Consider the following 22,923-nt stretch of genomic DNA (forward strand, 5'->3'; position numbering starts at 1 on the left):
GGGGCCAATCGGGGAGCTGCTTCACAGCCCATCTGACTTCAAACCCGGGAGCCCTGCTGCCTGTACGGAGTCAGCCGCTGCCCCGCGCAAACGCGCGTTCCCCCGCGGGTTTCCACGAAAACACACCCCCCACCCTGGCCGGTACCGGAGTTTCTTCGGTTCGGCGGGCGCACGTGACCCGGGGAGGAGAGGGGGGGAGCCCGCCGCCCGGGCGCCGGCGCCTCACCTGACGAGGACGCCCGCGCCACGAAGGCGGAGAGCAGGAGGACGACCGCGGCCCGGGAGAGCGGGGAGCCCGCGGCCCGGGCCCGCCGCCAGCCCCGCCGCGCCCGGCCGGGGCCCGAGGCCTCCATCCACTCGCCGCCGCCGCCTGCCGACCGTCGGCACAGAAGGTCGTTAAGCGGCGCGCGCCCACCGGCCCGGACCGGAAGGGAGGCCGGAAGGATGGGTCGCCGCTTCCGCGGGGCGGGGCCTGGGGCGGGGCCGGGCCGGCCGCGTGGCCAGCGTCCCTCGACGCCAACCTCTGGGGCGCGGTGCCGCCCGCCGTGCAGCGCCCCGGCTGCGCCCCGGGGACCTCGGCGCCGCCCCGCCCGGGGAGCTGTGGGAGGGGGAGGAGCACCGCGGACCGCCCCCCACCCCCCGCCCGCGCCCCTCCCTTTGAGTGCGCGTTGGCGGGCCGAGCGAGGCCGCCTCGTGAGGCTCAGCACCCGGGCCAGCCCTGGGCAGCAGGCGGTGGGAACTGAGTGAGTGGGACGCACGACCACCCGCCGAGGACAGCCTGGTGTCGAATGTCAGCTGCCGGTGTTTGATGGACAGATGGCGCTTGATTGGGAGGGAAGTGCACACGCACCAGGTGGGATCGAAAGTAAGACCTCGCAGCCCCAGAGAGAAGCTTCGTGGGAAGAACAGAGGAAACCACCTTAGAGGAGGTTGACTTCTGTGCTGCACTGAGCCTGGAAGATTGTGTTTTATCACCCAAGTTCAGGAGAGTGTGTGACACCACCTATGAGCATTTATGGCCGCAGCGTGTTTAAGAGAATCGCGCCCAGCTTTTCTGCAGCTGGAAGGAGTCACTTAACGGGAGCAGCGCTACGACAGAAATACATCTTATGCAGTTGATGCAAACACATCAATGAATGAAGCATAAGCCACTGAGGACAGTGTCTAACAGTGACGTGTAGTGTTCGCTTTAACAGGAAGAAATGAATGCTCCTCAGTGGACTGAAAACAGTCCCTGGATATGCTGGGCTCCAGTGGAGGGATTTAAAATTAACCGCCTAACCACCTAAACCCCTCACTTGGTTGCTAGTGTTATCCCAAAGATTTAACGCCTTTCCAAGTGTTCTGATCACAGATATCACTGCCCCCTGCTGTCTTACAGCTGCCCTGATTTACATATTCGTAGTTAGGCTCTTGTCTGTTTTGCCACCATTTTAACCTCACTCCTAGGACAGTTCCTGGCATACAGTAGGCATTCAAATAGGTATAAATTTAAAAAGAGGGAGAGGGGGAGGGGGGTCCAGGGAGAAAGCAGAAAGCAGAACAAAGCAGAAAGGAACAAAGGCTATTTCTGGAAAAGCACCAGGATGTTCCTTGAGTTTTCTGGCTATTTTTATGCATGTGTTAATTGTTTGGTAAACTGTATACAGTACAGTTTATTTCACTGAGTGGATTTACATCTTTAGAAACTTTTTGTTTTTAGTTCTTTTTTAAAACACTCTTTTTTTTAACTTTTTTTTAATGTTTATTTTTGAGAGAGAGAGACAGAGACAGTGGGAACTGGGGAGGGGCAGAGACAGAGAGGTACAGAGAATATGAAGCAGGCTCCAGGCTCTGAGCTGTTGGCACAGAGCCCAACTTGGGGTTTGAACTCCTGAACCATGAGATGATGACATGAGCCGAAGTCAGACACTTAACCGACTGAGCCATCCAGCTGCCCCCCAAAAGACTTTCTAATCTATATACAGGTTTGAATTAAATTTAGTGTTCTCAAGCATGTTTCAGTATGATTTGGATCCAGCCAGCATTTTGGTCGTATCTTACTGAATAGTGTCCCCAATCACTATGGCTCGGTATATGCCCTGTTAAAACTCCTCTTAATTTTTATAAACTGGTAAACCTGAAAGATACGATTTTTGCCAGCTGGACTTGTGGCTGCTATTGGCTTTTGTTTTCTGCCATTGAGAATTTGTTTCAGTTCATCATCCCTCCTACCTTGTTCTACTGGGTAAATTCCTAATATTCAACCTGAGAGTAGGATGTAATATTGGAGGTTGTAGTTAATGTGTGGTGTGATTATGAAGATGGAAAGCTGATTGCAAGAAATATGAAAGTAGCTTTCTCACTCAAACTTGCATTTTTTTTTTCTCCATTAGGGATGCTGTGAACCCTGTGCCCAAATTCCAATATTTGGAATTCCTGTGGCAGCAGTTTTCATACAAGACCAAATTATCTCATTGAAATGAGCTTTTAAATGACCAATTTGTTAATGGTGTCCTTTTTCGTATGTGAGCTAATAACTGGTATCTTACTCTGTTTTTCAGAAATGCTTTGAAAAATTCCATTGTTCCTATTCTGTACATTGGTAGCAAAAACGCAAAATAATTTAGTGTATTTTAAAGATGAACTTGTGGGGCACCAGGGTGGCTCAAGTCAGTTGAGCATCGGCTCAGGTCATGATCTTGTGGTTCGTGAGTTCGAGCCCCACATCGGGCTCACTGCTGTCAGCCTGTCAGCACAGAGCCTGCTTCAGATCCTCTGTCCCCCTCTCCCTCCCCTCCCCTGCTGGTACTCTCCCAAAAAAATAAATAGATATTTTAAAGATGAACTTGTGCTTTGACTTTAATTACTTATGTTTCTTAAAAATTATGTGCACTGAGTTACCTATGATATAATACATGTTCATTTTTTGCTTTACATTTATATTTATTCAGGTAGTGAGTTTTATAATTTATTAGGTCTATAAGGTAAAAATTTTAGTTAGATATAGATTTTAAAAATATACTGTCAGTTGATTAGCTGCTTTATACTCTTTATTGAATATCATTTACCCATAAAATGTCAAGTTATGGAAAAATTTAGAAATAAGTGACAACTGAGCACCATTTTCCTGAGCAGTGGGGAGGAAACTATCATGAAAACACTACTAACAAGGCCATTTTTGTCTTTCCTAAGAATTAAATTATGACATATACACTAACTTGTCCAATGTGTTACAGTTCTAGCCGTTGCCAAGCAACAAGGACTCTCTTGTGCCAAGCAACAAGGACTCTCTTTTGTTCTATTATTTTCTGTCCTCATCCCTTACTGCCCTATCTACTTCTTTTGGTAGGGAAAAAATATCTACCTTAAAAAAAAAAGAAGAAAACCTACTCTATCAACATTTAGAAAACCAAATCAACAACTTTAGGTTAGATTAACCAATCCTCAATTATTGGAAATAGTAAGTTTTATAGTAAAAGAGAAAGGCGTCATCAGAAGAGCTTCATTTATAGTCAGCCAAAATTCTAAAGAGCGTGGATATGGATTCACAGTGCACACCTGGAAAGATCAGTATTTCTGAAAGGTCCATCCTTCCAGGAGCAAAGGCTGTTGAGAATGTAGATTACCCGCACTACTGCGATCTCTTAAGAAAAATGAACATGCCTTTTGTGAAAGGCGTCGAGGACAGACATGACCATGGCAGAATTGAAAAGAAATGCAATCCTACTTTTCTTAAGTTTCACCCTTATCCCCCTTCAGTCATGCCAGACTATCATTTACACTATCCTTATCCCCCGCCATATGGGCAAGATTATCCACTATTTCCACTTCGGGATGATGTGCCCTTGGGTGATCCCTGTTCAGGGTTTTTGAGTCCTGGTGGTGATGCTGATTTAAAACCTGGCATTGGCAGAACCATACCAAACCTGGTGGATTTCAGTGACGTGAAACCGCAGCATCGAGTTCCCAGGCCAGACACAGGATTTCAAACAACACTGAAAAGGCAAAAAATTTTATTAGAAGAACTAAAACAAGACAGGAGATGGGATTCCCAGGCAACACCGGACATTTCCATCAGAGCACGACTTGGAGGTAAATAAAGTGGCATGGGCTTTATAATTTTTTTAATGTTTACTTATTTATTTTGAGAGAGACAGCAGGGCAGGGGCAGAGAGAGAGAGAGAGAGAGAGAGAATCTCAAGCAGGCTCTGCACTGTCAGCACAGAGCCCTGACCTGCGGCTCGATCCCACAAACCATGAGATCATGACCTGAGCTGAAATCAAGAGTCGATGCTTAACCGACTGAGACCCCCAGGTGCCCCTGGGCTTTATAATTTTTAAACATTCAAACGAGAGAGAAGAGCATGGATATAAGACTCAGTATTTTAAACTTAAAATTATACAGAATAAGGAATTCTTATTTTTTAAAATTATAGATGGTAAGGAAAAGGTAGTAAGAATGATAAGCCTTTTATAAACCTATTTGTAAGAAAATGTATTTTTAAATATATTTTTGACAGAGAGTGCATGTGTGGGAAGTGGAGGGGCAGAGAGAGAGGGAGAGAGAATCCCAAGCAGGCTCCATGCTGTCAGCACAGAGCCTGACACAGGGCTTGATCCCACGAACTGTGAGATCATGACCTGAGCCGAAATCAAGAGTTGGATGCTTAATCGACTGAGTCACCCAGGTGCCCCTAAAAAAATGGCTTTTAAAATGTGCCTTAATTAGGATAAGTGGCCAACACAAAGTGTATATCAGAGAATTTATTCTAGACATGTAGATAACCTAATTTTTCCACAAGGGAATGTATGTTTAGTTTGGATGATTGTATAGCATACCTCCTTATCTGTCTCTCTCCCTTGAAAAACGTCTGCTGATGGTTATGAAAGAGGTCCCAAGAACCAAAATGAAATGGGAAGGTAGTTGGAAGTCGATTTGGGGGTCCGGTAAGAAACAATCTTTCCGTAGCCTTGGATACAGAACTGACCCCTTACTGATAGCTATACACTTTATGGTTTCTCTGTAAGAACTCGCAGACAGTGTCACAGGCTTGGTGAAGAAACGGTGAGAAACACTTGCAAAGCAAAGGCACACGGAGTAAGAAAGATCAGTTCGGAGAGAGAGAAGCAGACGATAAGAGCTAGGCTTTTTCACGTGTGCTTCAGCTGTGGACTCAGCAGGCGGGCTTGGGGGAATTCTCTAGTTTGGCATTTCCACATAAAGAATATGAGTGAAAAAAGTAAAGAATGTGAATGAGGTTCCAGCAATCTATTTTAAGAAGTAAGTCTTTTACAATCCACTTGAAATGCCATCTAGACCGGAAGCTAACGTAATTTGCCCCGAACCGTTGAGTTCGGGTCTGTTGTGCAGACACAGGACATCTCACTGATTCAGAGCTAGTGACTATTTTTTGACTCTGTCAAGTAAAGAGCTTGAGCTCAATCTTTTGCTGATGCTTCCGTGTAAAATAATAGTCATTGTTAAGAGTATGTTTAAAGGAATTGAAGTTGTTTATAAGAGTCCTATTTTAGACAAGTATACCACTTTGCTTACAAGCAGTAAACCCCAGCCTAGTGTAAGTTTCAAGAGCCGTATTTTTGGTTTGTTTCATTAGGTTTTTCTAAGCTTGGACTCTTGGAACATTATTCCAACAAATTACACGTTGAAGAAATAATTCATCGAAGCTAACTTAAAACTAAAATAGGGTTAACGGACTTTGCACCAACAGTTCAGAACCAAGTGTAGAACTCACTGCCCGAATCAGTACAACAGAGTTCAATTGTCTGTCTAGGCTTGAATCCTAAGAGAAGGCTTACTTGCCCTATCATCCGGGAATAGTTGCTAATCTCTTTATGCCTGTGGATATACATATAAATTCACATACTAGTACTATTTAATAAGGTAATAATGAGGACTATTTAATATAATTCGCATAAAGATATCTGGCATGAAGGAATGGACGAATAAATGTTAGCTCTTACAAAGTCCAGAATTTTCAATTCCTTGGCAATAAGAGTACTTCTCTTATAAAATCATTAGGATTAAATGAATTAAGACATGTAGAGCACGAAACAAAATTCCTGGAACCCAGTTCAAGCATTCAGTTGATAGTAGCTGTTAATATTGGCTATTAGAGTTTCAAGGAGTAATACCGGCCAGCTGTGGACTGGGTTTGATATAATTTGTCCAAATTTTCAACGATTTTGTAGATCTTGGAAATAATCATTAATTATCACTAGTAAGTACTTTCAGTTTTTAGCAAACCCAAATACACATAATGTCGAATATATTCTGATAAAGGACATATTTGTAGAATTAATTATATCACACACCAGTACGCTTTTCGGTGGGCGTTCATAAATACCAAAACAATATCGTAAAAGATTGTATTGCCGATTTCTTGCCCTATTCCGACTTTGTCTAGACATTTAACTGGGTTCAATACTTTTTTGTTCCTAGCTGGCTTTCTTTATCATATACCAGTCAGGTATTCTAAACTTATCCTAATTATATTCAAACCCTTCATTGGTCTTTTTGCCTCTAATTACAACAGATGACACATCTTCCTTATCACAGAGAAAATAGAGGTTGCCTGTATCACATCTTTGATTTTCCTACATTCAGCTTCCTAATATCAATACTTCTAACTCCTTGTATATCTTATTACCTTTTTTAGCCACCGGCTTAGCCCAAGCTACTAAAAGAAAATACCATAGGATGTGTGGCTTAAACAAGACGTGTTTACTTCTCACAGTTCTGAGGGCTGGGAAGTCCAGGATAGAGGTGCCAGCTAATTTGGTTCCTGGTGAGATCCCTTTTTCTGGCTTGCAGAGGACATGCTTCTTCCTGTTTCCTCATTTGGCAGAGAGAGAGAGACAGCTCTGGTCTCTCTTCCTCTTTTTTTTTTATAAGGATAGTAATCCTATTATGGGAACCACACCCTCGAGACCTTATCTAAACCTGATTACCCCCCAAAGGCCCAACCTTCAAATACCATCACACTGGGGGTAAAAGTTTCAACATGTGAATTTGGGGGGCATCCAAACCTTTGCTCTATAACAATCAACCATTTTTAAGTGCATGGTTTATTGGCATTAAGTACATTATTATGAAACCTTCACCACCATTCATCTCCTTAAGTCTTTTCTTCTTAAAAACCTGAAACTCTGGGGGCGCTTGGGTGGCTTAGTCAGTCAAGCATCCAACTTCAGCTCAGGTCATGATCTCACAGTTCTTGGGTTTGAGCCCTGCATCGGTCTCTGTGCTGACAGCTCAGAGCCTGGAGCCTGCTTTGGATTCTGATTCTGTGCCACCCTCTCTCTGTCTTTCCCTCCCACCCTCTCTCTCCCTCCCTCTCTCTGTCCAAAATAAATAAACATTAAAAAAAAATTTTTTTAAAACCCTGAACTCTGTACCCATTAAATATTAACTTCTTATCTCCTCCTCTTCTCCCAGCCCCTGGCAATCACCATTTTTCTTTCTGTCTCAGAATCTGGCTACTCCAGAAAATATACCTTTGTATGATTTTGGTCTTTTAAAATTTATGAACACTTGTTTCGTGGCCTACAATGTAATCCATTGTATAGAATATCCATGTGCACTTGAGAAAAATGTGTGTTCTGCTTGGGTATTCTGTTGGCGTGCTCTGTATATGTCTTTTGGGTCAAATTGTTACTGTTTGAGTGCTGTGTTTCCTTATTGATCATTGTCTAGTTGTTCTCCCCATTATTTAAAGTTGAATGTTGGAGTCCCCAACTATTATTATAGAGTTATTTCTGCCTTCGATTCTGTCAGTATTTGCCCATGTACTTGGAAGGTCTGATGTTGGGTGCATATAAATAAAGTATAAAGTAGAAAACACAAGAACAGGAAAAATCAACTAAACCTTAAGTTGGTTCTTTGAGAATGACAAAATTGACCTACCTTTAGCTATGTTGAGAAAGAAACTTCAGAGAAGACCACTACCAAGGATATTTTAGATGTTGAAAAAACACATCTCTAGCCATTAGAGGAGGAAAACACATGAATAAGAAAATATACAGGGGTGCCTGGGTGGCTCAGTCAGTTGAGTGTCTGACTCTTGGTTTCAGCTCAGATCATTATCTCACGGTCATGAGATAGAGCCCCAAGTTGGGCTCCATCCTAAGCATGGAGCCTGCTTGATATTCTCTCTCTCTCTTTCTCTCTCTCTCTCTCTTTCTCACCAACCCCCCCCCAATCATTTGCACACTCTGTCTCTCAAAATAACTAAATAAATATTTCCAAGAAAAAAAAAGATAAAAAATATACAGAGAATACTCCTTAAATATTTCTTTTAAGGTTTTGTTTCTTGGGGTGCCTGGGTAGGCTCAGTCAGTTAAGGTCATCGGCTCAGGTCATGATCTCACGGTGGTGAGTTCGAGCCCTGCGCCAGGCTCTGTGCTGACAGCTCAGAGCCTGGAGGCTGCTTTGGATTCTGTGTCTCCCTCTTTCTCTCTCTGCCCCTCCCCTGCTCATGCTTATGCTCTGTCTCTGTCTCTGTCTCTCTCTCAAAAATAAATAAACATTAAGAAAAATTTAAGGTTTTGTTTCTTTAAAACCATCACATTATAGAAGTATTTTATGATAAAAATGATAGGTCCTATGGAAAAATACCATTTGTGGCAGACCCCTCCAAACTCATACACTTTCATGTGTTGCACAAAACTCACAATGACCATATCACAGTCGCAGACATGTCCCATCTCTAACAAGGGAAGAACTAATACAACATCTTCCTTGACAAGGGACTTGATACTTGTTTGGTGGCATGAAAGTGGTGAAATGAGACTATGCGTAATGAAGAAAAGGTGTGTGATCGCTGCTCCTGAATGTGGCCTTTGGCAGCTCACTGCTTTCAGTGTGTGCCTGCCCTTTTCCCCACCAGGGCATGAGGTCTGTTTCTTGCCCACGTTGTCTCTGGGCTCTAGCCTACAAGACATCATTAGCAACCATGATGTAAGTGGAGCCTGACTTCAGGACTTGCACATTGGGATTAGTCCTCTAGGGATTCTTCCTCCGGATTCTCAGTGACTATTTTGTGACAAATCCAGCATGGGCCCATAGGAAAAACAAACAAACAAACAAACAAACAAGGCACTGGTCAGCAGGCCGAGCTGAGCTCCCACTGGCCAGCCATGTGAGGGAGATGATTTGGGACCGCATGAGCTCTCCCAAGCTACGCCACATGACATACAACCCCTGCCCGGCCTCAGAGTCCTGGGAGATGATGAATGGTTGTTTTAAGACACTAGGTTTTGGAGTGGTTTCTTCTGCAGCCGCAGAGTGTGAGACAAGGTAATGGCAATGCCATCGTCTTACTTAGATGTGAGCGTAGCGACCCTGATGTGAGCAGCTGAGATTCATTGTCCTGTTTCCTGTCTCCTACTCTGCCTTAAAAATCACATTTTAGGTTTTGTTGTTTTCCTACTTTCCTCTTTGGTCAATGACAGCAAATCGGAAGGACACCACAGAGTGCCATCCTGCTGCGGTGGGCACAACGGTCTTCTGGAGGGTTTCCTTTGGCCAGCTGGCTGTCACCGACAGAATTATCCTTGTTCTCAAAATGGAAATAACCATGGGCTTCAGCACGACCTTTCTCACTTGGCCTTGACCTCCTGCCTCTGCCTCTGCCTCTGCCTCTGCCTCTGCCTCTGCCTCTGTATTTTCTCTTCCTGCGGTGACAAAGTGCCGCAAACTTAGCAGCCTGACAAACCCATTTATTAGCACCCAGTTTTGTGAGAAAGTCTAGGCAGACTCAACTGGGTTTTCTTTCTTTTTAATTTTTCAATTTTTTAAATTATTTTTTTTAATGTTTATTTTTGAGAGAGAGAGAGAGAGAGAGCAGAGGAGGGGCAAAAAGAGACAGAGACACAGAATCCAAAGCAGGCTCCTGGCTCTGAGCTGTCAGCACAGAGCCTGACGTGGGACTCAAACCCATGAACAGCGAGATCGTGACCTGAGCTGAAATTGGACGCGTAACTGAGTGAGGCACCCAGGCACCCCTCAACTGGGTTTTCTATTCAGGATCTAACTGCTGAAGCCTACAGTGTCTGGGGAAAATCGACTTCAGGCTCATTCAGTTTGTGCAGAATCTGGTTCCGGGCATCAGAGCTGTCACAGCCAGGGACACTCTGCTCCCTCAGGCTACCTGTGCTCCTCCTCACGAGGCCTCCTCTGTCTTCCAAGTCAGCAGTGGTGTGTCCAGGCCTTCTCAGACTCTAATCTTTCTGACTTCCCCTTTGTCAAGGTTAGATCAAGAGTTGTCTTCGGGGAGATAGTCTCAACTCCCCACAGTCTGGCTGGGCCAGTATTCTTCCTCCACACGCCCACAGAGCTCAGAGCCCAACTATCCTTACAGTTGCTACACGACACTGCAATGATCTACTTACACGACTGTCGTTGCTCTTTTTTCAGGAGCGCCTCAAACCCAGGAACCCCCTCTTCCGTCTCTGCATATCTATTTCCACTTACGGCGCAGTAGATATTTGTTGAAGTCTGTGTGTGTATTTGCTAGTGTCTTAGAACTTCTATCAGTTAGGTAAGTTATCTACATGGTAACTAGACTCCTTTGTGTGGCCACCGTCCCCGACCGCACACTCATCTGCAGATTCATGGTACCCAACAGGCCTCTTCTAGTAATGAGTGATACATACCAAGTAATTCCACATCGTTATAATTACCCTAAGATGGAAATTCAGCTCTCACTGCTGAGAAAAGTTGTTAGGTATTCCACCGAAACGTCAATTAACGTCATTTCTAATAGGAAATACTTCTGGCGGAAGAAAAGATTTCTAGTACACCTTTAAAAACCCAAAGTACATACATTTATTTTTTTTTCAGGTTGGACAAGCCCACTGAAAGTTACTCCTTTACCACTTCGTCACGAAGCATGCTCAATAAATCACACATATGTATTTGATGAAGAACCATCATGCACGGTAAGATTGTCTTATGGGATGGGGTTACACAATATTTGCAATTCATTTCATTGTCTGTGTATTTGATATTTTATGCCCTGGAAAAAAAAATAGCTACTGTTTATAAAGTACTTCTTACGTGCCAGGCACCGTGTAGCCCTTCACAATGATTGTGTGTCATGTGTTATCGTTTGTCGTCCTGTAGCAATACTGTGGGGGAGGAGAGAGCAGGAAATGCTGGTAGTGCCCAACCCAGATGCCCTTTCCTGGCAAGGGCACCCTCCTCCAGTAGCCATGAGTGGTGGCCACCAAATGCCTGATGGCCACCAGCCTGGAAGACTGCGCCCTCCTACACGGTCTCCTCAGACTTTGGCCAATGGCTGACTGACTTCCTAGAGGAAACACACCTGAAACTAAGCTGGGTCCACATTCTCACTAACCTCTTTCCCCCTAGGGTGCTCCGACAGTGTATTACTTGAGTGAAAATCTTGCTTCCATCCCTGCTTCTGGACAAGGCAGTATTGTTATTCCCACCTTACTTGAGAAAGCTAATGCCCAGTGATGTTACATAACTGACTTTTTAATTTAATTTCAAGTTCGTTAACATACAGTGTAGTCTTGGCTTTAGGAGCAGAACCCAGTGATTCATCTCTTACCTATGACACCCAGTGTTCACCCTGAAAAGTGCCCTCCTTTTATTGCCTGTCATCCATTTAACCCATCCCCCCACCTGCCTCCCCTCCAGCAACCCTCAGTTTGTTCTCTGTATTAAAGAGTCTCTTATTGGGGCACCTGGGTGGCTCAGTCAGTTAAGCGGCCGACTTCGGCTCAGGTCATGATCTCACAGTCCGTGAGTTCGAGCCCCGCGTCGGGCTCTGTGCTGCCAGCTCAGAGCCTGGAGCCTGTTTCAGATTCTGTGTCTCCCTCTCTCTGACCCTCCCCTGTTCATGCTCTGTCTCTCCCTGTCTCAAAAATAAATAAAATGTTTAAAAAATTTTATAAAAAAAAAAAGAGTCTCTTATTTTAACTGCACACTAAGTATGAAACCAAAGTTTAAACCTGGGTATCTTTCTGAATTTAATGATTATGTTATTAATCATTTTTCTATGTGGATTTTATTGGCTCTAAACTCTTGCTATTTCAATGACTGGAAGAATACCCAAGGGATATACAGACAGCTCAAGGATTTTTCTTTTTTTAAAAAATAGCTTGGGGCATCTGGGAGACTTAATTGGTTAAACATCCGACTTCGGCTCAGGTTATGATTTCACAGGTCTTGGGTTTGAGCCCTGCATCGGTCTCTGTGCTGACAGCTCAGAACCTGGAGCCTGCTTCAGATTCTGTGTCTCCCTCTTTCTCTGCCCCTCTCCTGCTCATGCTCTGTCTCTGTCTCTCTCAAATATAAATAAACATTAAGAAAAAAATTAAGAAAAAACCCCAGCTCTATTGAGACACATTTCATATACCACAAAAGTCATCCATTTAAAGTGTTCAATGTTTTTTTTTTACATTTTTAAAAATTAAGTTTAGTTTTGAGAGAGAGAGAGAAAGTGTGAGTGGGGGAGGGACAGAGAGAAAAGGAAAGAGAAAGAATCCCAAGCAGGCTCCGCACTGTCAGCACCAGAGCCTGATGTGGGACTTGAACCCACGAACCATGAAATCATGACCTGAGCTGAACTTGGACACTTAACCAACTGAGCCACCCAGGTGCCCTAAAGCGACTGATGTATTTTTAAAGGTGCGCACGAAATGGAGCAACGTCACCACAATCTAATTCTAGAACATTTTCATCTCCCCAGAAAGAAACCCCATAGCCATTAGAAGTAAAGATGTGAATACTTCTAAGGAATCAGTGTCCATTTCCATGACCCCCATATGTATTCCTTTCCACAATTGATCTCTGCTTGTGGATTTATCTGTAACTGTCGTGTTAGATTTAGTTCTACTTTTCCCATGTCTTCCTTCACGATTGCAGAGACTGATTCGGCCACAGAGGGGATTGGGGCACACGTCCCACAACTGTCAGTTGTACCACAACGAGTGGCGAAGGAACCAAAAGGGTCCCTCAAAATCCATATCATCAGTGCCTCCTTTATCTAGATGCCATCCAGCCATGCCGGACTTCCTGCTTTTCCTTGTCTACAGAGTTTTCTTTATAAGAAAATCTTGCCCTTAGAAATGGGGTGGCTCAGTTGGTTGAGCGTCTGACTTCAGCTCAGGTCATGATCTCGCAGCTTATGAGTTCGAGCCCTGCATCGGGCTCTGTGCTGACAGGGCAGAGCCTGGAGCCTGCTTCAGATTCTGTCTCCCTCTCTCTCTGCCCCTCCCCCACTCATGCTCTGTCTCTCTCTTTATCTCTCTCTCTGTCAAAAATAAACAAACATTTAAAAAAAAAAGAAACGGGGGTAATTTGGCCTGTTTTGAGCCATTCTAAATTCAGATAAAATGCGGAATGTGGTTGAAAGGATAAAGAAAACTTGTACTTACTAGTTTCACTCATTCCATCTCCAGACTTTTCAAAGAATCCATTGCTCCTGTAGGTAAGTCCTTTGAGAGCAAATCAAAGTAAACATTTTAAGAAATGAAAGGCATTGGTGCCTTTTGTTTTTCATTTAAGCTGCAAATTCATGGCAAGTCTCCATGTTTTATCTAGTTACCTATTTTAGAATTAGACTACTGAAGTAAGTGCTTGTCATGTAAAGGCTTATTAGCATCTTTATTTAAATTCAAAATAAGTTTAGACTTCTTCTCGCAGAAAATAAATCTGGATATTTTATTTCCAGTAGTAGAAACTAACCAGGTAACATGGGGCAATACTTCTAATGGGAAACAACTAGATTAATATTTCGCTTTTATTAAAATATCAAGGGGCGCCTGGGTGGCTCAGTCGGTTGAGCGGCCGACTTCGGCTCAGGTCACGATCTCGCGGTCCGTGAGTTCGAGCCCTGCATCGGGCTCTGTGCTGACAGCTCGGAGCCTGGAGCCTGTTTCAGATTCTGTGTCTCCCTCTCTCTGCCCCTCCCCCGTTCATGCTCTGTCTCTCTCTGTCTCAAAAATAAATAAACGTTAAAAAAAATTAAAAAAAAATATCAAAAAGCTAATAAGGTAGAAGTGATTGGGTCAGAGAAAGGATGGAAACTTTAAAACGTAAGCCTAGCACTCAGGGCCACTTTGGCCATACAGGAATTTGCCATTCCAGAAGGGAAAGCTAAAACTCTGAGCCGGATCTTTGGTGGTCTCAGAAGTATAAAAGATCAAAAGTTGGAACTGATCTTTGAAAAACAATCCACTGCTTTGGGAGGAATACCTGGAGGCTGGTTTCTTAGAAAAAGGATGCATCAATAAGAAAAAGCCCTTAACCAGACTAAAGCCTGGCTTGGTCCGAGTAAATGAGAAAACTCTAAGTCTTGAACTGGTATCGAGGTGATCTTAGATTCTTATCATTCCCAGGATGCAGGCAGATAGAAACAAAACTTCTCTGGAGAAAGATAATATGTGACTAAGCCTTAAATTATTTCCATCAATAATGTTTTAAAATAAAATGTCCAGCATACAATCAATAGTAACCAAACACGTAAAGAGAAAGGGCACCGTGAATTAGAATCAGCAGAATGAAAGAAAACAGAAAGACACACATTGATTCTAGACATTGAAAATATGCAAGGAGAGAAAAGGTGAGTTCAGAATTTTTGTAAAGAAATTAAAAATTACGAAATGGGAAATTAGGAAATTGAGGGGAAAGGAGTTCCAGAACTGAAGAATATCATAAACAAAGAACAGGGCAAGTGAGCACAGTAGCTGATCTGACACTGGTGGAGAGAATTGGAGAGCTAATAGGTAAATGAGGAGACACCATTCATGATAAAGCAAAAATGCACAAAAAAATGGAAAATACGAAGTGAGAGTAAGAAACATATAGGAAACAGTGACAAAGAGGAACGTGTATTTATTTGAAATCCCAAATGTATAGACGAATAGGACAGAAGCAGTATGTGAAGATGTAACTACTGTATCTACCGTGTGCCCATCTCTGGGGGGTTCCTGGAGGGTGCCCTCACATTCCCTGCTGTACATGGAGAGTTAAGGCCCCGCACAGGCACCAGATTCCACAGCAACAGCTTGTCAGTGTTCCTCCCAGCACCACGGCAAACAGCAGCCCAATTTTCAAGAGAGAGAGATCCAAAACATGGAAGACACAAGAATGGAAAGAAATAGGAAATTCCTGAAAATTTTGTTCACATTGTTTATGGTAATTGCATTGCTCAGAATCTGGACCTCAGCAGTCTTTTTTTTGTTAGCTCTTGTGAAATTTGAAGAAATTCTAGGAAGTTGAGGCATTTATGATGTTGACAGCAATGAAGGACCTTAATGCGGATGAACAATGCTGAAGTATTAGGACATAAAGGAACATCTCCTTCAATGTCTTGTCATAGAACCTAAGAAATATCTAGCATTTGTAGAGAAATTTCCATTGAGTCAGACTTCAGAAACACTGATGAATTCAAATAGGAAATGTAGTCCCTTCCTTATGAAACAGTACACACAAAACATGCAGAGAATAGAAATAGAAGATTCGCCAGCAAGAGAAAAGCTCCTATAAAGATTTGCTTTGACGGGCGCCTGGGTGGCTCAGTTGGTTGAGCATCGGACTTCATCTCAAGTCATGATTTCATGGTCCATGAGTTCAAGCCCTGCGTCGGGCTCTGTGCTGACAGCTCAGAGCCTGGAGCCTGCCTCGGATTCTGTGTCTCCCTCTCTCTCTGCCCCTCTCCCACTTGTGCTCTGTCTCTCTCTCTCTATCAAAAATAAATAAACATTAAAAAAATAAAAAAAAAAAGATTTGAGAAAACCGTGTAAACAATAAACTTCAAGATCTGCAAACGTTTCATAAAGAAATTGAAGATATATAACATATAGAAATGGCAGCTTATAAGACCTATCAGGAACTGGAAGCGATGGGTTTTAGAGAAAAATCCAGATTCCAATGAAAGATGATACCATGGTATCAATGATATACCAAAATGCTGAAGAACTCGAAGAGAGCACAGATTTCAGAATCTTGGCCCCTTCAAGGGGAGGACCAATCTTACCCACACATTACACACCAACCTTATCAAGACATGACCCACGGGACACAGGTGATTGTGACAGACCTCATGAACTCTGCAAAGTTCACAATAAAAGATATTTTAAATGAACTGTGACCAATTCTAATTTAGTGGACTTTTTAGAAGTAAAAAAATTGATGTGATTTTTGCCTTCCCACATGCCTTCTCTTTGCCAGGAGAGCCATTGTTTTTATGTGCTTGTTTGTTCTGCCTGTAACACAGCTCTTATTCTTACCAAGATTTACATGTTCAAGAGAGACATAGAAATTACATCAATGATATAGCAACAGTTGATTTGGCAAAGATCCAATACATATTATTGTACAACACTAACAATGGTAGGTTGACTTCGATGACCTCTATGTTAAACATAGATTTTTTTTTTAATCTGTAAAGACACTGAAATATCTGTTCATGACTCTTGCTGATAAGAGTCACTGTAAACTGTATGGCAATTAATAGGACAACTGGATATTGGGGGATTTAGTATAGACAAAACTCATATAGTAGAATAAGGCAGCACAATTAGTTAATAAATATAAATATAAATATAAATATAAATATAAATATAAATATAAATATAAATATAAATATACTGGGGCAACTTGTTAGTAATAATACACACACACACACACACACACACACACACACAAGTGTACCTTCTTGCAAGGACCATTCGTAAAATTACCACGTATCATAAGACAACCTGGAAATTTTCAAATATTTCATTTTTAAATTTTTTGGCTTAGATGTTTATTTTTTTTACTTTAATTTCAGTATTATTAACACACAGTGTTGTATTAGTTTCAGGTGTACAATATAGTGATTCAATAATTCCTTACATTACTCAAATAGTTTATTTTATTTTTTAATGTTTATTTCTTTTTGAGAGAAAGAGAGAGACAGAGCATGAGAGAGGCAGAGAGAGAAGGAGACATAGAATCTGAAGCAGGCTCCAGGCTCTGAAATGTCGGCACAGAGCCCGATGCAGGGCTTGAACTAACAAACCGTGAGATCGTGACTTGAGCTGATGTCAGACACTTAACCGACTGAGCCACCCAGGTACCCCTCAAATATTTTAAATCACACAGAGTATGTTCTTTGACCACAAGACCATTATAACAGATCAAAAACCCTAGAAAATCATACGTTTGGAAATATAAAAATGTATTTATGGACATGAGTCATGGGCCAAAGGAAAAACATAAGGAAAATGGAAAATGTCTTAAACTGAATGATAACAGCAATATCATAGAAAAATGTGTGGGAATTAACTATAATAATGCCTAGAGGAAAATATATAATCTTTGATGGTTATGTAACAACAGAAGAAAACCTGAAAATTCAAAAACTGATCAAGTTAGTAAAACATGGCAAAATCCATTTTTTTTATAACGTACAAACCCCGCACCTTCAACATGTCTAGGACACAGAGAAATACTAAACTTTGAATGACTGCAAGTTAAAAAAAAAGAAAACATAAAATCCTAAAAAGTCATGCTTCAAGCACTTAACAGAAGCTTTTTTTCCGGTAAATGAGGACAGTCTTGGAAAACGCGTGGTAGAGAGAAGCCGGCCTACTACTGATCTAACAACCACCGCTAGAAAGATAGACTCTGTCTGCAGAGAAGGAATTTAAAAGCATACACGACTTGAGGTGGCAGTCTTTGAAAGGCATTAATTGTTTAAAAGAGAGAGTCGCCTTTTGGAGGTTGAGTGATGAAAAGGAAAAAATAAATAAATAAGGGAAAGAGTGAAAGTTAGTATTCTGAAAGGCAAAGAATGAATTGAGTGGAGGTGACACAACCCCTTTGATAACAATTGCCTGGGAGCCTGGGTGGCTCAGTCCGTTGAAAGACCGACTTCAGCTCAGGTCATGATCTCACGGTTTGTGAGTTCGAGCCCCGCGTGGGGCTCTGTGATGACAGCTCGGAGCCTGGAGACTGCTTCGGATTCTGTGTCCCCTCTCTCTCTGCCCCTCCCCCGCTCATGCTCTGTCTCTCTCTGTCTCAGAAATAAATAAACATTTGAACAAAAAACAATAGCCTTCCAGGAGGAAACAACTTTATTAGAGAAAATGCTGTACTTCGCCACACGGACAGAAGAGGGCAGCATTGAACTAAGAATATCGTGAACCACCCCAACTCCATCAAGTGAATGAAAGAAAACGTGATAAATCTATTCGAAGAAACTATAACAAAAGAATCGAAATAAGAACCAAAATACCTTAGTAAGAATACATCATACCAAATCAACTATAAAACAGAAGAAAACTGTATTGTAACACTCCAAACTGAGTTACGTGTTTCAAACAAGCATCTGAGGATATGAAAAGCTGTCTTGATACAGATTTTGAAACTTAAATACAAATAAAATTGACAGTGAAAAAAAATGAAAGAAATGGAAAATTCATTCAGAAGCTAAGGATCGCACTATGCCCAAAGGGAAATATATTCATATAAAAATTTAAGAAGGGACACTGAAGAAAGGCAGGCAATCACCCAAGAGAAAACCGGAGATGAAGAATCAGTTAAAAATATCTGACTGAGGGGCACCTGGGTGGCTCAGTGGTTAAGCACCCAACTCTTGATTTCAGCTCAGGTTGTGATCTCGCGGTTCATGAGTTCGAGCCCCATGTCGGGCTCTGTGCTGACAGCTCGGAGCCTGCCTGGGATTCTCTCTCTCCCTCTCTCTCTACTCCTCCCCGCTCATGTGCACTCTCTCTCTCAAAATAAATAAATAAACATTAACAAAAAAGAAAATCCTTTCTCCAAAGTTAGAAAATGAACAGCTATGTAAACCAAAAGAAAGTACAACAAGAAATTTTAAAAAATAAGAGAAGAAAGTGAGTGAAGTGTAGATGAAATGAAATAGCAGCTGTTGCCTTTACTTTTCTGCCTTAAACAGAGAAAATTGGACACAATATGAGAAATAATAGTTTGCAAACACTAGAGAAAAGGTAGTGACAGATTGCAATCTCTAAGGAAGGGAAAATATGTGAACCCTCCGATTTCACCAGGTTACTCCCTGGAGGCAATTTCTGAACAACAGTCAAGTCCATACACACCTTTAGGCTCTTGTTCAGTTGAGGTGACAGAGATTGGGGCTCTGGGGCATCCAAAAGTTTGTGGACCAGGGCACCAGAGAGGTGGGGGCTGCAGAGACAGTGCTCTGGAGAGCTGGGGAGGAAAATGTGCAGCCCTGTGAGCACTGATCTGTGCACTGACAAGAGGAAAGTACTGGAATTTGGGAAAGACCAGACCTGCTGTAGAGAACTGCATGATCATTCTCTGAAGCTCCAACAGCGCAGGGGATGGTTCAAGTGCCCACAAAACTGGAATGAAGATACCTTGGAGGACACAGGACGTCAGTCAGGATCTTCAGAAGGATGTCACTTTTGTAGTCAGGCTTTCTTAACCCTACTCCAAAGGTTCCTGTGGACCTGCTCTGACAGGTTAAAGGCAACCCTCAAAAACATCCATGGACTTTCAGTACTTAACTTTGTGCTGGAACATATTCTAACACTACTTAAGAATAAAAAAGTTAATAGAGAACCCAAAAATGGACCCACAAACGTATGGTCAACTCATCTTTGACAAAGCAGGAAAGAATATCCAATGGAATAAAGACAGTCTCTTCAGCAAGTGGTGCTGGGAAAACTGGACAGCGACACACAGAATGAGCCTGGACCACTTTCTCACACCATACACAAAAAGAGTCAAAACGGATGAAAGACCTAAATGTAAGACAGGAAGCCATCAAAATCCTTGAGGAGAAAGCAGGCAAAAACCTCTTTGATCTTGGCCACGGCAACTTATACTCAACACGTCTCCAGAGGAAAGGGAAACAAAAGCAAAAATGAACTACTGGGACCTCATCAAAATAAAAAGCTCCTGCACAGTGAAGGGTAGGAAACAATCAGCAAAACTAAAAGGCAACCAACAGAATGGGAGAAGATATTTGCAAATGACATACCAGATAAAGGGTTAGTATCCAAAATCTATAAAGAATTTATCAACCTCAACACCCAAAAATCAAATCATCCAGTGAAGAAATGGGCAAAAGACATGAATAGACATTTCTCCAAAGAAGACATCCAGATGGCCAACTGACACATGAAAAAGTGCTCCACATCACTCATTATCAGGCAAATACAAATCGAAACCACAATGAGATACCACCTCACACCTGTCAGAATGGCTAATGTTAACAACTCAGGCAACAACAGATGTTGGCGAGGATGCGGAGAAAGAGGATCTCTTTTGCATTGCTGGTGGGAATGCAAACTGGTGTAGCCACTCTGGAAAAGAGTATGGAGTTTCCTCAAAAAATTAAAAATAGAACTACCCTAGGACCCAGAAATTGCACTACTAGGTATTTATCCAAGGGATACAGGTGTGCTGTTTCAAAGGGACACATGCACCTCCATGTTTATAGCAGCACTATCAACAATAGCCAAAGTATGGAAAGAGCCCAAATGTCCATCGATGGATGAATGGATAAAGAAGATGTGGTATATATATATATATATATATATATATATATATATATATACATACATACAATGGAGTATTACTTGGCAATCAAAAAGAATGAAATCTTGCCATTTGCAACTACATGGATGGAACTGGAGGGTATTATGCTAAGTGAAATTAGAGAAAGATAAATATATGACTTCATGCATGTGAGGACTTTAAGAGACAAAACAGATGAACAGAAGGGAAGGGAAACAAAAATAATATAAAAACAGGGAGGGGGACAAAACATAAGAAACTCTTAAATATGGAGAACAAACAAGAGGTTACTGGAGGGGTTGTGGGAGGCGGGATGGGCTAAATGGGTAAGGGGCATTAAGGAATCTACTCCTGAAATCATTGTTGCACTATATGCTAACTAATTTGGATGTAAATTTAAAAACAATAATATTTTTAAAAAAAGAATAAAACAAGTTATGGGGCGCCTGGGTGGTTCAGTTGGTTAAGCGTCCAACTTCAGCTCAAGTCATGATCTCATAGTTTGTGGGTCCGAGCTCTGCATCAGGCTCTGTGCTGACAGCTCAGAGCCTAGATCCTGCTTCAGATTCTGTGTCTCCTTCTCTCTCTCTGTCTCTCTCTCTGTCTCTCTCTCTTTCTCTCTGCCCCTCCCCTGCTTGTGCATCCTCTCTCTCCCTCAAAAATTAATACATCAACATTAAAAACAAAGAATAAAACAAGTGTTAGCAACCAACAACCCAACGTTTAAAATAGGTACTCAATAGAAATTAATTTTCATGCCAAGAAGTAGGGGACTAGTTCCCATACTCAGGAGGAACGGTCAATCAAGAACACGGGACCTGGAAGTGGTGGACAGGAAGGAGCAAGCAGACAAGGACGTGTGCAAACACAGCTATTACACACACGTTCCATGCATTCAGATGGTGAAGGAAACCACAACCACAGACATGAGGAAAATGCATGGTGTAAACAGGACTCAAGAGGCCATTTAGACATGAAAAACACGATACAATGAAAGATAAATGGATACACGTTTCAAAGCAGATCAGACACTGCAGGCTAAAAGATCAGCAAAGTTGAAAATGTAGCAACAGAAACTATCCAAAGTAAAACAGAAAATGTATAAGTAAAACACCAGTTAGCTTGGGGATGATAGCAGGCCGTTTAACACGCGTGTAACTGGCATTGCAGAAAAGAATGGAAAATGGGGGAAATATTTGGGCCAACAGTGGCCAGTGTTGTTCCTCATGATTTAAATCTACAGACCCAAGAAACTGAACAAGCGCCAAGCTGTAGAAAGATAAAGGACACTGTGCACCTAAGTTAAATTGCTGGAAAACGGGGATACAAAGGACATCTTGAAGCAGTTAGAGGAAAAAAATCCATTATACACAGAGGAGCACAGGTAAGAATGACAGCAGGCTCTTGTCCGAATCTGTGCTCGCTAGAAGAAAATGGACACATGTTTGCAATGTCAAAAGAAGTTCATTAAGAACACATTCATCAGCAACAACAAATTTCAAAAAGGAAGGCAGAGTAGATATTTTCAGAAAAAGAAACCTGAGGCATCTACTGCCAACCGACCTAAGGAGGTTCTTCAGACAAAAGAATATAGTGTAGGTGGAAATTTGAGTTTGTTCAATGGAATGAAATTGAGGTCAAGAGACACGGTAAATGTGTGGTAAATAGAAAACTCTATTCTCCATTTTGAAATACTGCAAAATATCCTTTAATGTTTTTTTAAGTTTATTTTGAGCGCGCATGAGAGAGAGAGAACAAGCAAGGGAGGGACAGAGAGAAGGAGAGTGACAGAATCCCACTAACAGTACAGAGCCTGATGCGGGGCTCGAACTCACGAACTGTGAGATCATGGCCTGAGCTGAAGCCAAGAGTCGGACACTTACCGGACTGAGCCACCCAGGTGCCCCCAAAAATATCACCGAATGTTTAAAGCAACAACAGTCGCAATGTATTTGGGGCATACAGCACATGTAGAAGTCCATCATATAACAATAGCACCCGGGAGGTCAGGATGAAAATAGGCGTATGATATTGTAAGTTTTTACACTATTCATGAAGTGGTGTAATATACTTTAAACCCTAGAATTAAAGACGTATAAAGTCTTAGAGTGACAGTAATAACAGAAGCCAATCAATCAATCATAGGCAATAAGCTAATAGGGGGAGACAAAATGAAATTCTACAAAGAAAAAAAAAACCTCAAATAATACAAAAGAAAGTAACAGAAAAGGAAAAGGAGGAGATGAAACCAACAGTAAATAAAGCTATATTGAAACCAAATTATGTCAAATGTTATATTAGATAAATTTAATGTAAGGAAATAGAAAGTCAGACATTTTTATGTTGGATAAAAAAAAAATCAATACCCAACTATATGCTGA

General features: G+C 42.0%; 2 protein-coding genes across 5 annotated transcripts in view; one reads left to right on the forward strand and one right to left on the reverse strand.

Moving 5' to 3' along the window:
- Positions 1-419, reverse strand: part of LOC122205369 (zona pellucida binding protein) — a 115,495-nt gene extending 115,076 nt beyond the window's left edge. Inside the window, exon 1 of one of the 2 annotated variants that reach the window (XM_042913735.1) lies at positions 227-419. In XM_042913735.1, the coding sequence (XP_042769669.1) occupies positions 227-353 (127 nt within the window). In that variant the 5' untranslated portion in view covers positions 354-419. The remainder of the gene's footprint in view (positions 1-226) is intronic. The other variant, XM_042913726.1, reaches the window with a different exon arrangement.
- Positions 420-3,293: 2,874 nt separating this feature from the next.
- SPATA48 (spermatogenesis associated 48) overlaps positions 3,294-22,923 on the forward strand; it is a 52,259-nt gene continuing 32,629 nt past the window's right edge. For all 3 annotated transcript variants that reach the window (XM_042927561.1, XM_042927560.1, XM_042927562.1), the window contains exons 1-2: positions 3,294-4,074; positions 10,844-10,941. In XM_042927561.1, coding sequence (XP_042783495.1) covers positions 3,522-4,074; positions 10,844-10,941 — 651 coding nt within the window. In that variant the 5' untranslated portion in view covers positions 3,294-3,521. The remainder of the gene's footprint in view (positions 4,075-10,843; positions 10,942-22,923) is intronic.

The sequence above is a fragment of the Panthera leo genome, chromosome A2, assembly GCF_018350215.1.
Source record: "Panthera leo isolate Ple1 chromosome A2, P.leo_Ple1_pat1.1, whole genome shotgun sequence".
Lineage (NCBI taxonomy): Eukaryota > Metazoa > Chordata > Mammalia > Carnivora > Felidae > Panthera > Panthera leo.